Source organism: Elephantulus edwardii, unplaced genomic scaffold, assembly GCF_000299155.1.
Source record: "Elephantulus edwardii isolate Elephantulus edwardi_28Jun2011 unplaced genomic scaffold, EleEdw1.0 scaffold00018, whole genome shotgun sequence".
In the NCBI taxonomy this organism is placed as follows: domain Eukaryota; kingdom Metazoa; phylum Chordata; class Mammalia; order Macroscelidea; family Macroscelididae; genus Elephantulus; species Elephantulus edwardii.
In genome coordinates this window covers 23,771,429-23,784,310 of record NW_006399768.1, presented here as the reverse complement: position 1 = coordinate 23,784,310, position 12,882 = coordinate 23,771,429, and the positions used below count along the sequence as shown (strand labels likewise).

Sequence of the window (12,882 nt, the reverse complement as noted above, 5' to 3'; positions counted from 1 at the left end):
ACTTTATGTGAATTCATTCAGTCCTCATAAAAGCACTGTGAAATACAGGTACTATCTTTATCTCCATTTGGAGGTGAAATTGGTGTATAGAAAGATTAAGTAATTTTGCCCAAAATTATACAGCCAATGAGCTGGAGAGGCAAAATTTGGGTTTTGGTTCCAGAATCTAAGCTCTTAAGTACTTTTCTCTGTTATGTTCTAAGCACTGTGCTTATAATTTCTCCCTAATGTTTGCTGGTTAATTTAAAATTTATGTTCACCAACTTCTTATTCTTTTCCTAGATATAAGATCTAGGGTAATAGGAAAGAAAACTCTGTTGACAGAATACCTGCTAAATTTCTTAACATTTACAATTTTGCTTCTGAGATGTGAAGAGTATAGGTGAGACAAAAGACACTGAAATTTAGATTGGTGTGTTTTACCAGTTGGGGAACTTGTTGGAAAAGAATGGAAATGGAGGCCTTTAGGTTGTTTGGGCTTGTTTGTGTGTCTTCATTCTTACCTTCTTTAACTGTGGTAATGAGAGTTGTTTGAACTTGACCAAGTGGAAGGAACTGGAAGTACATTATCAGGGCAGAAGGTGGAAATTTATGCCATTTACTTGAACCATTTTATGGCAAGAATCTTTGTGTATAAAGTCCTTTTGCCCCCTCAGTGGTTAATGAAAATTTCACTAAGAATCATAGAGAAATAGAAGTAAAATGAATTTCTAATATCCTTTTAGTGAAATGGAATTTGCCTGCAAGAAAAAGGCCTTAACCGTGAATTAAATGGTTGGCTTCTGGGAATTCTGCAGAAGAGCCCTGCCTCTCTGGAATGAATATGACATTTTTCTCTTCCAACAGAATTCTGCTTAGAGAACCACCAACACAGGACAATGCAAGCCCACGAGTTGTTCGGGTATTTTCGAATGCCAGAGCTGGTTGACTTCCGACAGTACGTTCGTACTCTTCCAACCAACACACTCATGGGCTTCGGAGCGTTTGCAGCTCTCACCACTTTCTGGTACGCCACGAGACCCAAAGCCCTGAAGCCGCCATGCGACCTCTCCATGCAGTCAGTGGAAGTGGCGGTAAGTGGACAGTGTCACGAGCATTGTCATCTTTTTCCCATTTCCCCACACTCCTTAAGCCCCAGTGAAGGTAATATTGATTGAACCTGCACTCACAAGGCATTGTTTGTGTGTGTAATTTGTAAATAGAAATTGCTCAGCAGAGTTGTTGATGATAATACAGAGAGGTGGAAGCCAAACTACAAGGCTGAGAGACAAATGAGATGGTGTCCACCCATGGTCTTGCTGAGGTTCATTCTAGAAATGACATTGAGCGTCTGTCTGTGGTAGGCATTGTGAGAGATCCAGAGGGTTCTGTCAGTGGAAAAAGACAGACTTGGCGTCCCTTCCTATGGAGATGTTTAGTCCAGCAGAGAAGAGAGTTAACTCTTTTAGACAGAGTGATTTCTTATCCTTGGAACATAGTCTCGAGTATTGAAGGCTATGACTCAGATTTCCAACAGGATAAGGCAAGTCAAGGAAGTTAGCAATACAAAACAGCTGTAGAATTTAGGATGGGAGCAACCAAACAGGCACATCTCAAGGTTTTCAAGGTTGGCTTGTTTGACTGTCATGGCTGTATGTGACCTGGGCAAATTAAAGCTTGTGTTCCCATAATCCCCTAAAGTAAACAGACATATTTGTTATAATTGAGGATTAGTAGAGATGGAATAACATAAACCAAACCAAACTCATTGCTGTCAAGTTAATTCCAACTCACAGAGACCACATCAGACAAGTCGACTGGCCTCATAAGGGTTTAAGGGTTCCTAAAAGAAGGAGGAGACTGGCCTCTCAGAGAGATGGTAAATCTTTACTGAAACAGATTGCTAGAAATTTCTCCTGGTGTGTTCAAACTCTTGACCTTTTTCCACTATGGGACAAGTGTTTAACCACTGAGACAATATTTTAATACCCTCTCAGATTTTTAGTGCCTCAGCTTTATCCTCCAACCCCTTCTTATTTTCTTTTCAGAGTTAATAAAATATATGAGGAGTTGAAAAGATGAAGAGAACAGGTTCTCAGTGCTTTGCTCTTCACCTGGTCTTTGCTAACAATTGCTTGTTTTCTTCTCCCCAAGTCAGAACAGACGCTCAGTATTTAATATTTTCACCATATGCACGGAAAAGCGAGAGCACAGTCAAGTGCAAGGTCGTGTCATGTGCTCTTTTACAGATGTGGAGGTGAAAGGTCTTCCTGCTTCCCCTAGTGGGATGGATTTGCAATAGGACCGTGGCTGCAGCCCCTCCAGTGAGGTCCTAGCCTCGCCCATAGCTTTTTCTTTATAGGATTTCAATTCTTTGTTTTGTTTTTAGAAGTCTCTTGGAGTCATTCCTGTAGAATTCGTACAGTGTTAAACTCAGCTCATTGCTGTCAAGTCCGAACCAATTTGTAGCTGATTTACAGCAAATTTTCAGAAGCTGTAAATCATGCAGAAGGAGATTGTCCATCTTTCTCTAAAAGAGCCATGGGCCTTTGGGCTGGCAGGACAATTCTTTACCACTTAGCCACCAGAGCTCTCTCTTAAAGTACATATAAAATATGACCAAAACCTTAACACACACCCAATGCTAGAGAGTCAATTCTGACTTATAGTGACCCTGTGGGAACATAATGACTCCATAGAACTGTGCCATTGGGTGTCCAAACAGTAAACTTTACTACTATATTTTTCTTGACTGGTAGGTATGAACGGCTGACCTGTTGGTTAGCAGCCGGGCACTTAACTCCTCCCGAGACTCTTTATAGAAAAGATATGTCAGTCTAATTCATGCCAAAATATAAAACAGAATGATTGAGCTACTGTTTCGGAATGTTTACACTTTGTTTCTGTTTAGAAAGTAAATATAAGAGATTGTTGGGGTATCAGAACCAACTCATAGCCAATTCTCAGGGTTTCCAAGTCTATAAATCTAGGTGAATGGGGAAAAGAGTGCCCATCTTTCTCGTGGAGACCCCCTGATGGATTTGAACTGCCAAAAAGACATGGCCTTTGTGTCAGAAATTCAGTATACCAAGGGCATTTAACTCTTTGGATAAAAAAAAAAAAAAAATTGTGGCAAGCATTAAGAATGGAAATCCCAGAACACTTTATTGCACTCATATAAAACCTATATCTTGACCAAGAAGCTGTTGTCTGAACACAGCAAGAGAGTACTGTGTGGTTAAAAATCAAGAAAGAATGTGTCAGAGATGTCTCCATTCTCCATACCTTTTCAAGCTGTATGCTTAACAGCTCATTTGACAGACTGGACTTTTTAAAGCAGAATGTGGCTCAAGATTGGAAGAATACTCATAAATAAACTACATTGTGCAGATGGCACAACTTTGCTTGCCAAAACTCAAGAGACTTTAGGTACTTGCTGCAGAAGATCAAGGACTGCATCCTTCAACATGAATTGCATCTAAATGTTAAGAAAACAAAAATCCTCACCACCAGATCAAGAGGTAGTATCAAGGTAGATGGAGAGAAAAAAAAATGTATGTTGTTAACGGTTTCATTTTGTTCAGATCCATAATCAACACCCTTGACGGCAGCAGTAAGGAACTCGATAGACCAGTTGCGTTGTGAAAATCTGTCATCAAGGACCTACCCAGAGTGCTCAAGAACACTTATGCCAGTCTAAAAGACTAAGGGGCACCTTCCCCAGGCCATATTCATCTCAGTTGCTTGCTGTGCATCTCAGACCAGGACGATGACTATGGATGACAGAAAAAGAATCAATGCCTTTGAGTTGTGCTGGAGAACAGTATTGAACATAATATGGACTCTAAGAGAACAAACAGATCTGTCCTGGAGAAGGTAAAACCAGGTTACTTCTTGGAGGAAAGAATTTTAAAACTTTGTCTCATGTACTTTGGACACATTGCCAGGAAGGATCAGGCAGGCCTTGGAGAAGGATATCATGCTTGGAAGGGTGGAAGGTAAGCCCAAGAGAGTAGGATCCTGAATGAGATGGATTGACAGAATGACTGTGGCAGTGGGGTCAGGTGGTTTGAAGATGGTGAAGTTGGCTCAGGATAGATAGGACAAGGTTCAGAGCCATTGTTCATGGTGTTGCTATGAATCATAGTTAACTAGGTGGAACATAACAACAACATAGCAACTTTGCTAATATGATATGCAGGAAATTGAACATGTTTTTCTGGAAATTGCCACAACATTTGAGGGCATTTTCAATAAGCAGTCCAACAGTTGGGAGAGCAGGCTAGAAAAGGTGTTTTAATGGATTGTTTTTATTGAGAAGTGTTCATTCTGATAATGAGAACACATCAGCACTTTTGGTAACTACAGATAACTTTTAACACATTTTGTAAAACTCCAGAAGCTTCTTAAGAAGAAACCATGAAAACCTTGCTATAAATTACATTTTCTTACTCAACTCACATTTTAGGAAATATAATTGTAGGAACTGTAATAGAGCATCTCTTTAATGTGTTGCTAGACCTGGGTGCTAACTTAGAAACACTTGTAGGAAGTGTTTAGTGATTTAAAGTAGGTGAAAAAGTATCTTGCTGTTGAAGGAGTGTAGCCTCTGACTTTATTTCTGATCCTGGTGTCAACCCACAAGTAGTTAAGTAGCTGCTTTTAGGAATTAACAAGAAATACTTACTAATAAAGATAAAAAATGAGAGGTTGTTGTTGTATGTGCCGTCAAATCGCCTGCAGCTAATAGCGACCCTATGTACTACAGACCTATAAACCCTGCTCTATCCTGTGCTAATCTTATTTGACACACCTACCCTGATTACCCCAGTCACTGAATCAATCTACCACAGAGAGGGTCTTCCCCTACTGCGCTTTCCCTCCACGCTCCCAAGCATGATGTCCCAGTCCAAAGACTGGCCCCTCCTTGCAGTATGTCCAAAGTATGCAGACAAAGCTTCATAATCCTTGCCTCCCAGGAGCAGCCTAGTTTCACCTTTTCCAGGATAAACCTGTTTGTTTTCTTAGCAGTCTATTAGTTTATTCAATACTCTTCTCCAGCACCACAGCTCAAAGACATCAATTCTCCTTCTATCATCCCTTGTCATTGACCAGCTCTCTGATGCATAGCAAGTGAGTGCAAAGACCATGGCCTATATCAGGCACACCTTAGTCTACAGACTGACATCATTGCTTTTCAGTACTTTGGAGATGTCTCTGACAGCAGACTTTCCCAATGCAATACATCTTTTTATTTCCTGGCTTCTGGAACTAAGAGTTTTGATTGTGTAACCAAGCAAACTAAGGCTGTTAAATCTCTGTCTCTTCGCCATCGATCATGATGTTTCCAATCGGCCCAGTGGTGAGAATCTTTGTTTTCTTAATAGTGAGCTTCAATCTATATTGAAGGCTGCAGTCTTTGACCTTCTGCAGTAAGTGCTTCAGGTCCTCTTCAGTTTCAGCAAGCAGGGTTGTGTCATCTGCATAAAGCAGGTTGTTGATGAGTCTTCCTCCAATCCTGATGCCACATTTCTCTTTGTAGAGCCCAGCCTCCAGGATAATGTGTTCTGCATGTAGATTGTAAAGGTATGGAGATAGGACACATTTCTGGCATAGACGCTTTCCAAATTTGAACTATGCAGTATATTTCCCTGTTCTGTTTTAAAGACTGCCTCCTTGTTTAAGAATAGACTTTGCACATACAGGATCAAGTGGTCTGGAATTCCCGTTGTTCAGTGTCTTTGCATAGTCAATGAAACCCAGGTCCCTCTGATACTCCTTGTTTTCAGCCAACATCCATCGAACATTAGCTACAATATCCCTAGTACCACAGAGAAGTTGAATGTTGTTAAAAAACAATCATAAAAATTTCATTTAAGGGAGTTCCCTTTGAGAAACAAAAGCTATATAGTTGACAGTAAAGCAAGCCTAGAAAAGGTAGTAGTGAATAAGAAAAACACAATTCGATTTTTCACAAATGATGCCACTTCTCACAGACATCATTAAGCAAGAAATATGCACGTACATAAATGATTTGGTATGATATTTATTTTCATTTCGATTTTTCACAAATGATGCCACTTCTCACAGACATCATTAAGCAAGGAATATGCACATACATAAATGATTTGGTATGATATTTATTTTCATTTAAAAATAGTCTCCCCCAAAAGATCCAGTTTGAAAAACAATGTATATGAACTTTAAGAACTTTGTATATAAACCAGTATGAAATGAATTATTTTTTTTTTAAAAAATGGCAAATGTAGACGTTCCATGACTCTTGACAAAATCTCTATTTCACTCCAATGTCCAAAAGACTGAAAGGGGGTAGGAAACATAGGCATGGTTGCCTCTAGACAGATGAGAAGTGAAGCAGAATGCCCGGCATGATCTAAAACAACTAACTGGCTTGTAGATTCCCTGGCACTCTTGTTTTGCTGGGGCAAAGCGTGTTTGTGAGAATTGGGACTTTGTGATTCTAAGTTTTCTTCCCTGCCACTGAAGTGGGAAAGTGTTTGACTGGGGTTTTCCTGGTGAAGGATTGATAGATATGTGGCAGCACAGAACTCTTGCTGAATGCAGTATACCGTTTCCATACCTCTTGCCCCATGAGAAGACCCTCTTGTTTGAGATAGTGAGAAGCTTGCGAAGTTGAGACCTGGAGAATTAACAAGGGCTAAAAGGAGAAAAGGGTTTTTGTTTTTAAATAAAATTTTTATTTTATACTGGTTTACTTACAAAATTCATATACATTATTTTTTACACCACATCTTTATAATTTGCTTAACCCACCCCTCCCTCCATCCATCCAATTGTGCGACCCTATGATTGTCTATCCCCCACCCCCTGCCACGTCCTTACTCCTCTGCTCCCACCCTCCTCCTTAGATCCTCATACGTGTTTTCACTAGTTTTATCTATTTCTCCAATAATGGTCCTACACAGTATTTGTCCTTATGAGACTGAGTTAGTTCACTTAGTGTAATGCTCTTCAGTTCCTCCCAAGTTAGGTAATAATTGAGAGAAAAGGTTTTAAGGATTAGAGGAAAGGATTGAAAGCCCAGAAAGCCTAGGCTTACTCCAGAAATGCACTATAAGGGAGTAGGTTTGGAACCTGCTCTCGAACCAGAAGCAAGTCTCCACATGTCCAGTGTCCCACTGTGTAGGTTTTAATCCCTGCTCCACCACACGCAAGTGTGAGTCTACGTGGTAGCTATTCATCTTGAGAGTGTTTGCGTTTTAGCAGGCATCCAGTAGATACTCACTTACTGCCCATCTTTCCTACACTCAGGTTATAGAATTCTTAGAGTTGAAGTTTTTCTCTCTTTGCTCACTTGGGAATAGTTAAAGGGCAAGATTTGGGGAGGTTAGCCAGCTAAATAGTGAGCATGGGTCACACCACTAGGGCTCACTGTTACCCTGTGACCTTGCAAGCTCAGCCTGATAGGTGTCTAGGTGTTTTTAGGTAGGATGTTTGATCTGTTGTTGTGAGTCAGAGTCAACTCAGTGGCAGTAACAGCATTCAAGTGCTCGCTTTCTCATGGACCATCAGAAGAACAAATAAGCCTGTCTTATAAGAATTGCAGCCAAACTGATTTCCTTAGAAATGAGGATAATGAGATTTCATGTCATGCATGTTGGGCATGGCATCAGGAGGAACCAATTCCTGGAGAAGGACACTGTGCTTGGTAAGAGAGAGGGCCAGCTAGAAAGGCAAGACCCTCGATGACGTGGATCGACGTAGTGGCAGCAGCATGCCGGTGATTGTGAGGGTGGTATAGGACCAGAAGATATTTTATTCTATTCTCTTTAGAGTTGCTGTTAGTTGGAGCTGATGCTGTGGCACTTAACAATCACAACAATCTGAGAGAACTGTAGTTTGTGATACTCTCTCTAGAAATGGTCGAAGTATTAAAATCTAGTTAAGTATTATTCTTGTTATTGTTATGTACCATCAAGTCAGAACCTACTCATAGCTGACCTGCTTTTCTGAGGCTATAAATCACACAGAAGGATATTGTTCATCTTTTTCCTTCAGAGAAGCTGGTGGATTTGAACCACATGCCTTTGGGTTGGCAGCACTGCTACTTACCACTAAGCCACCAGAGTTCTCTAGGCAGCCTCTTCATAAATTGCTCGTTTTTCCCTCATTCTCTCTTAACACTCGTTCTTCCTCTCCTTAATTTTCCCACCCTTCTCCTCTCTCCTTCATCACCTTACTTCTAACCCCTCCTTCCTCTTTAGAAAGAATAAATAATAGTAATACAGTGGTTATTTAATTGCTAATAGCTTATAGATAGCTGTTTTAAAGATTAAGATGAATGAGTCTGCAGTTTATAAACTTGAAATACTCAAGGATATAATTTGCTTTGTATTTCAATATGAGTGACCTGAAATAACTCACACCCTTAAATGTTCTTTTTTGTCAGATGTTGGCAAAAGTTCTAGAGTGAAGAGACTGATATTTAGATGGCGTTCACTGTTGTCCTGCCCTTAGAGTCCCCATCTTTCTCCATTCTGTCCCCGAAGGGGAACATGACCTTTTGTTTCCTAATTCAGTTCCAGTGGGAGAGTGAAATCAAGAGGAACTTTGACTTGTGATGCTATTGCAGAATATACTTGTGACCAACGGATTTGAATTGCAGTGCTTTATTATTTTAAATGGAGAAAGCTCTGCAATCGCATTAAAGATGTCTATCTTAAAAGAAATAAAAGACTTAAAATCCTTGCTGACTCATAATGCTAATGGCTGATTTTATGCACATTAGACTACGGTTGTCTGCTCAACTGGCCCTGTTCCTTAGCACAGATGGAACCACCACCTTCACCATAGTCTGAAGGTCTATCAGAAGACCATAAAAGCCAACTTGAAAATATTTTTTAATGTCAGTAGGTGTGCCCAGATATGGCCACTTGTATTTGGAAAACTCCATCATGAAATACTGTGCTTTTGAAATGGCCCTGTTTTTTAACACACCAATACTGTGGGTTACAGATGTCCTGTCTTGTTTCCTGTTACTGAGTATGTCCTCTCATCTCTGTAGGTTTTAGCTGTTAAAAACCTTATTGAGCCCAGTTCTGTTCTGACACACATGGGATCACCCTGATAAGAATCAATTCCACAACAACATCCATGGTTAAGGATAGCATTTTCATTCAGGAAGAATGGTGACACCTCACCGGCAGCTGTCTGGTTGATTCTCACTCTTAGAGACCCTCCACTAGTGCCTGAGGCAATAAATCTTGTACAGCAAGAGACCCTGATCCTGAGGAACAACTGGTGGGTTAGGACCACTGACCTTTTACTTAGCAGTCCAATGCATTAAATATGATGACTCTAACTGGGTTGATGGATGTGTCAGAGTCAGTGAGCCAGGCTCAGGACAGGGCAGGCTTCAGAGCTGTTGTACATAGATGGAGTTGCTATGAGTCACAAGCAACTTGGCGGCACATAACAGTGTTTCAAAAGGCTGTAAATCTATACAAAAGGAAGACTGTCACAGCCTTGTCTTCTAGAGTTCCTGGTGGGTTCGAACCACTAACCTTTTGATTAACCACCAAACCCTAAACTACTGTTCCACCAGGATTACATACGTATGTAAAATAGTCTACATATATTTTCAAATGAAATACCTTATTATTGCCAGTATTTCAAATAAAAATAATGTGAATATTTAAAAGTAAAAAGTTCTTGAGAATATGTCATCATTTCACAAAGGAACAGATATCAAAGCATAGATCTTTTGCTTAGTACCCCTTGTTTTTTCTTACATCTTCCCTCCTGAAGTTAGAGTGTAATCTACAAAAAAGCAAGCAGCAGTGTAGCCCTTCCCCATTTCACCTGTCCTTCAGTGTTCTTTTTTCGGCAAAGATCAAAGTTTTGTTACAGAATACCACTCTTCAGTGGAGACAACAGAGGGCACTGCCTTGTAAACTTCTTTAGTTAGAGTCCAATCTCCTGCAGGTTTTCTGAAGTTGTTAGTTGCATTGGAGGAGGTATGGCCTTTTGGTTAGCTCCCCAAGGACTAGACCACAAGAGTTCCTTGAATTACAAACTGAGAGATCCACTTAATAAGCAACACCCTCAGAGAATGGGTTTCTGATTTTAAGGCTTTGGGACCATCGTCTTGGGGGACATAAGATCAATTGGCATAGCACAGTCCACAAAGACAATGTTTTCCCTCCTACTTTGGTGAGAAGTGACTGGAGTCTTAAAGATGGTGAACAGCTCTCTAAGGAGCAATGATTGGTCTCTGCTTGCCTGAAACAAATAAGAGGGAAGACAAGCAAAGATGTATAGAAATGTTTAGTCCAGAGGATTGATGGTGCACATGAACCTCAACTTCCACAACCTGAGGCCAGAATTACCCAGTACCACTGCTGACCACAGCAGACGATCCTGAATAGAGTAGAGGGAAATGTGGAACAAAACACAAAAACATTGTTTTTAAAATCCAGGCTTACTGTTTTTCTAGCCTGGTGAGACCCCTGGCTCTATGGTCCTTAGTACTTCTTCAAACCTAGAGCGAAACTCACGGCTCAGCATTCAACCAAAACCAAGCGGGCCTTAGGATGAACAATAAGACCAGGGAAGCACCCACTCCTTGGAATAACCATCACAGAGGTCGGACAAACACATTTGCCCAAGGATAAGGCCTTGAAGGTGGGAGAAGGGGTAGGACAGGATTCATGGAAATGGGAATTACAGGGGGGGAGATGAGAAAAGTGTGATTACACAGTGAGCATTGGCATTGATGTTATAAACTAATGTGTATCGATGACTGAATGAAAAATCAAGTTGTAAACTTTCCCCCAAATAACAAAAACATGAAGTAAAAATCAAATGTTACTTTAGCATGGTGATTCATCTATGAATTGGTAAGTCGGAAAACTGCTGAAGGGATATTTGTAGTAGTCTCTCTCAATATATGTATCTTCAAAATGGAGCATAATCTCTTTTTTCAAATATTTCCAAGGATAAGGTCTTGAAGATGGGAGGGGGTTGGTTAGAAGGATTCATGGAAATGAGAATTCAGGAATATACTTATCCCCTCCTCTATTCTTATTAAAACGAGGCCACTCTTTGTCAGCCCTCTGATATTGCCTCGTTTACACCTCATCAGTTGCCAAATCCTGCTCATTAACAATTCAGTATTTCTGGCATCATCATTCTCATTCTCTCATCAATCTCTCATCAAATCTCATCTATCCAGGCCAATTTACATTGCTTACTCTTTGATTTCTTCCCAACGATGCAACACTACTTATTTTTAGATCTCTTTTTAAAGCTTTGCTCAGACACCACTTCTCTGCTCTGCTTCTTCACATCTGTAGAAACAAACCAAAACCCCACTGCTATTGAAACACTTCCTACTTCGTTGGATTTCTGAAGTGGCCTAGTGGTAAGAAGCTGTGCTGCAATCCCAAGGGCCCATGGTTCAAATTTACCAGCTGCTCCTCGGGGAGGAAGATAGGTAATCTCCTCCCAAGCAATTTACTGCCTCTGAAACCTTGTCAGAGGGTCAGCTATGGGTTCATCAGCTCAACGGTCCGGTACTCCACAACAGGAAGTTGTTGTAGAAGGAGACTGCACATCTTCCATCTGAGGAGTTGCTGGTGCAGTCAAACCATTGACCTGAAGGTTAACAGCACAACATGTAATGCACTGTGTCAGCAGGCCTCCTTGTCTCTTACACAGTGGGCCTCCAACTTGACTGTGAACTGTGAACCAGAGCACCTGAAGGGCACACCTTGTTGTGTCACATCCTGAGTTTCTGATTCAGTAAGACTAGCTGGGAGCCTGAGATTGCCTAATACGTGCTCAGAGGTCCAGACCATCATTGAAGGACCTGGCTCCAGAGTAGGCCTGAACTCTTTGGATGCCAGACTTCAAAGGTACACTTCTGCTCAGACAGTGCCCCAGCCAGACTCATGGCTCTTGGAGTCCCTCTCATTTTAAGGATAAAGTAAGTCTCTTTGCACTGCTAATGCAATGGCAGCACGTCTCTGGGGTGCAAATCCACCAGCATCTCCCAGGGAGGAAGACGAGCAATCTCCTCGTGTAGTTACAGCCTCAGGAACCTAGCTGTAAGTCGGTTCTGACCCAGTGGCAATGAGTGAGTGACTCCCTGTTGATGTAGGCCACACTTTGGCAGGTAGGGCTGATTGGCACCACTGGCCAGGAAGCAGCCCTCTATGGCAGTCAGGGTACACTGCTTACTTTCCTTCATTGTCCCTTCTCATTCTATACCTTTCCTGTCTTCTCTTCCTTCCTAACAGTTGATGTCCAGGGTAGTTTTGGGGTTCCTTGAATTGAAGAGGCTCGTGATCCTTAATATCACTCCCTTACTCATTGCCATTGGGTCAGAACCGACTCAGCTGATCTCTATTGGATTTCTGAGGTTGTAACTACAAGAGGAGATTGCTCGTCTTTCTCCCTGGGAGATGCTGGTGGATTTGCACCCCACAGAGGTGCTGCCATTGCATTAGCAGTTCAGCTCCCTGTGAACTAAGACACCAAAGCTCTGGATCCTTGATACAGAGACACAGAGATACAGAACTGCTTCTCATGTTTACGGTATTTGTGGGAGTAAAGATACAGACTAAGAAGGACTTGTAGTGAAGACACTTAGAGGATTGTCTTAGTAATATCTTACATATTAATATTTCACAATAAGATTCCTGTATAACTATATATAACCCAGAAGTGAACACTTGTTATCCTCATTTTACAGAAAACAGATTTAGAGATGAGGGATAATAATGCGTAAGAGACGAATTAAGAGATCTATTATTATATACATGAAGAGTAACTTCTTTGCTAATGTAGCATGTTTTAATTAGTAATCTAGTTTGGAGTCTTGGCTGCCAGTGTTAGAAAGTTTCTCCTAAGATAGAAAAG

General features: G+C 41.0%; 1 protein-coding gene across 3 annotated transcripts in view; it reads left to right on the top strand.

Annotated features, from left to right (window-relative positions):
* Positions 1-850: 850 nt before the first annotated feature.
* ACSL1 (acyl-CoA synthetase long-chain family member 1) overlaps positions 851-12,882 on the top strand; it is a 65,869-nt gene continuing 53,837 nt past the window's right edge. For 2 of the 3 annotated variants that reach the window (XM_006882237.1, XM_006882236.1), the window contains exon 1: positions 879-1,073. In XM_006882237.1, the coding sequence (XP_006882299.1) occupies positions 879-1,073 (195 nt within the window). Of the gene's footprint in view, positions 1,074-12,882 lie in introns of all 3 variants that reach the window. The other variant, XM_006882235.1, reaches the window with a different exon arrangement.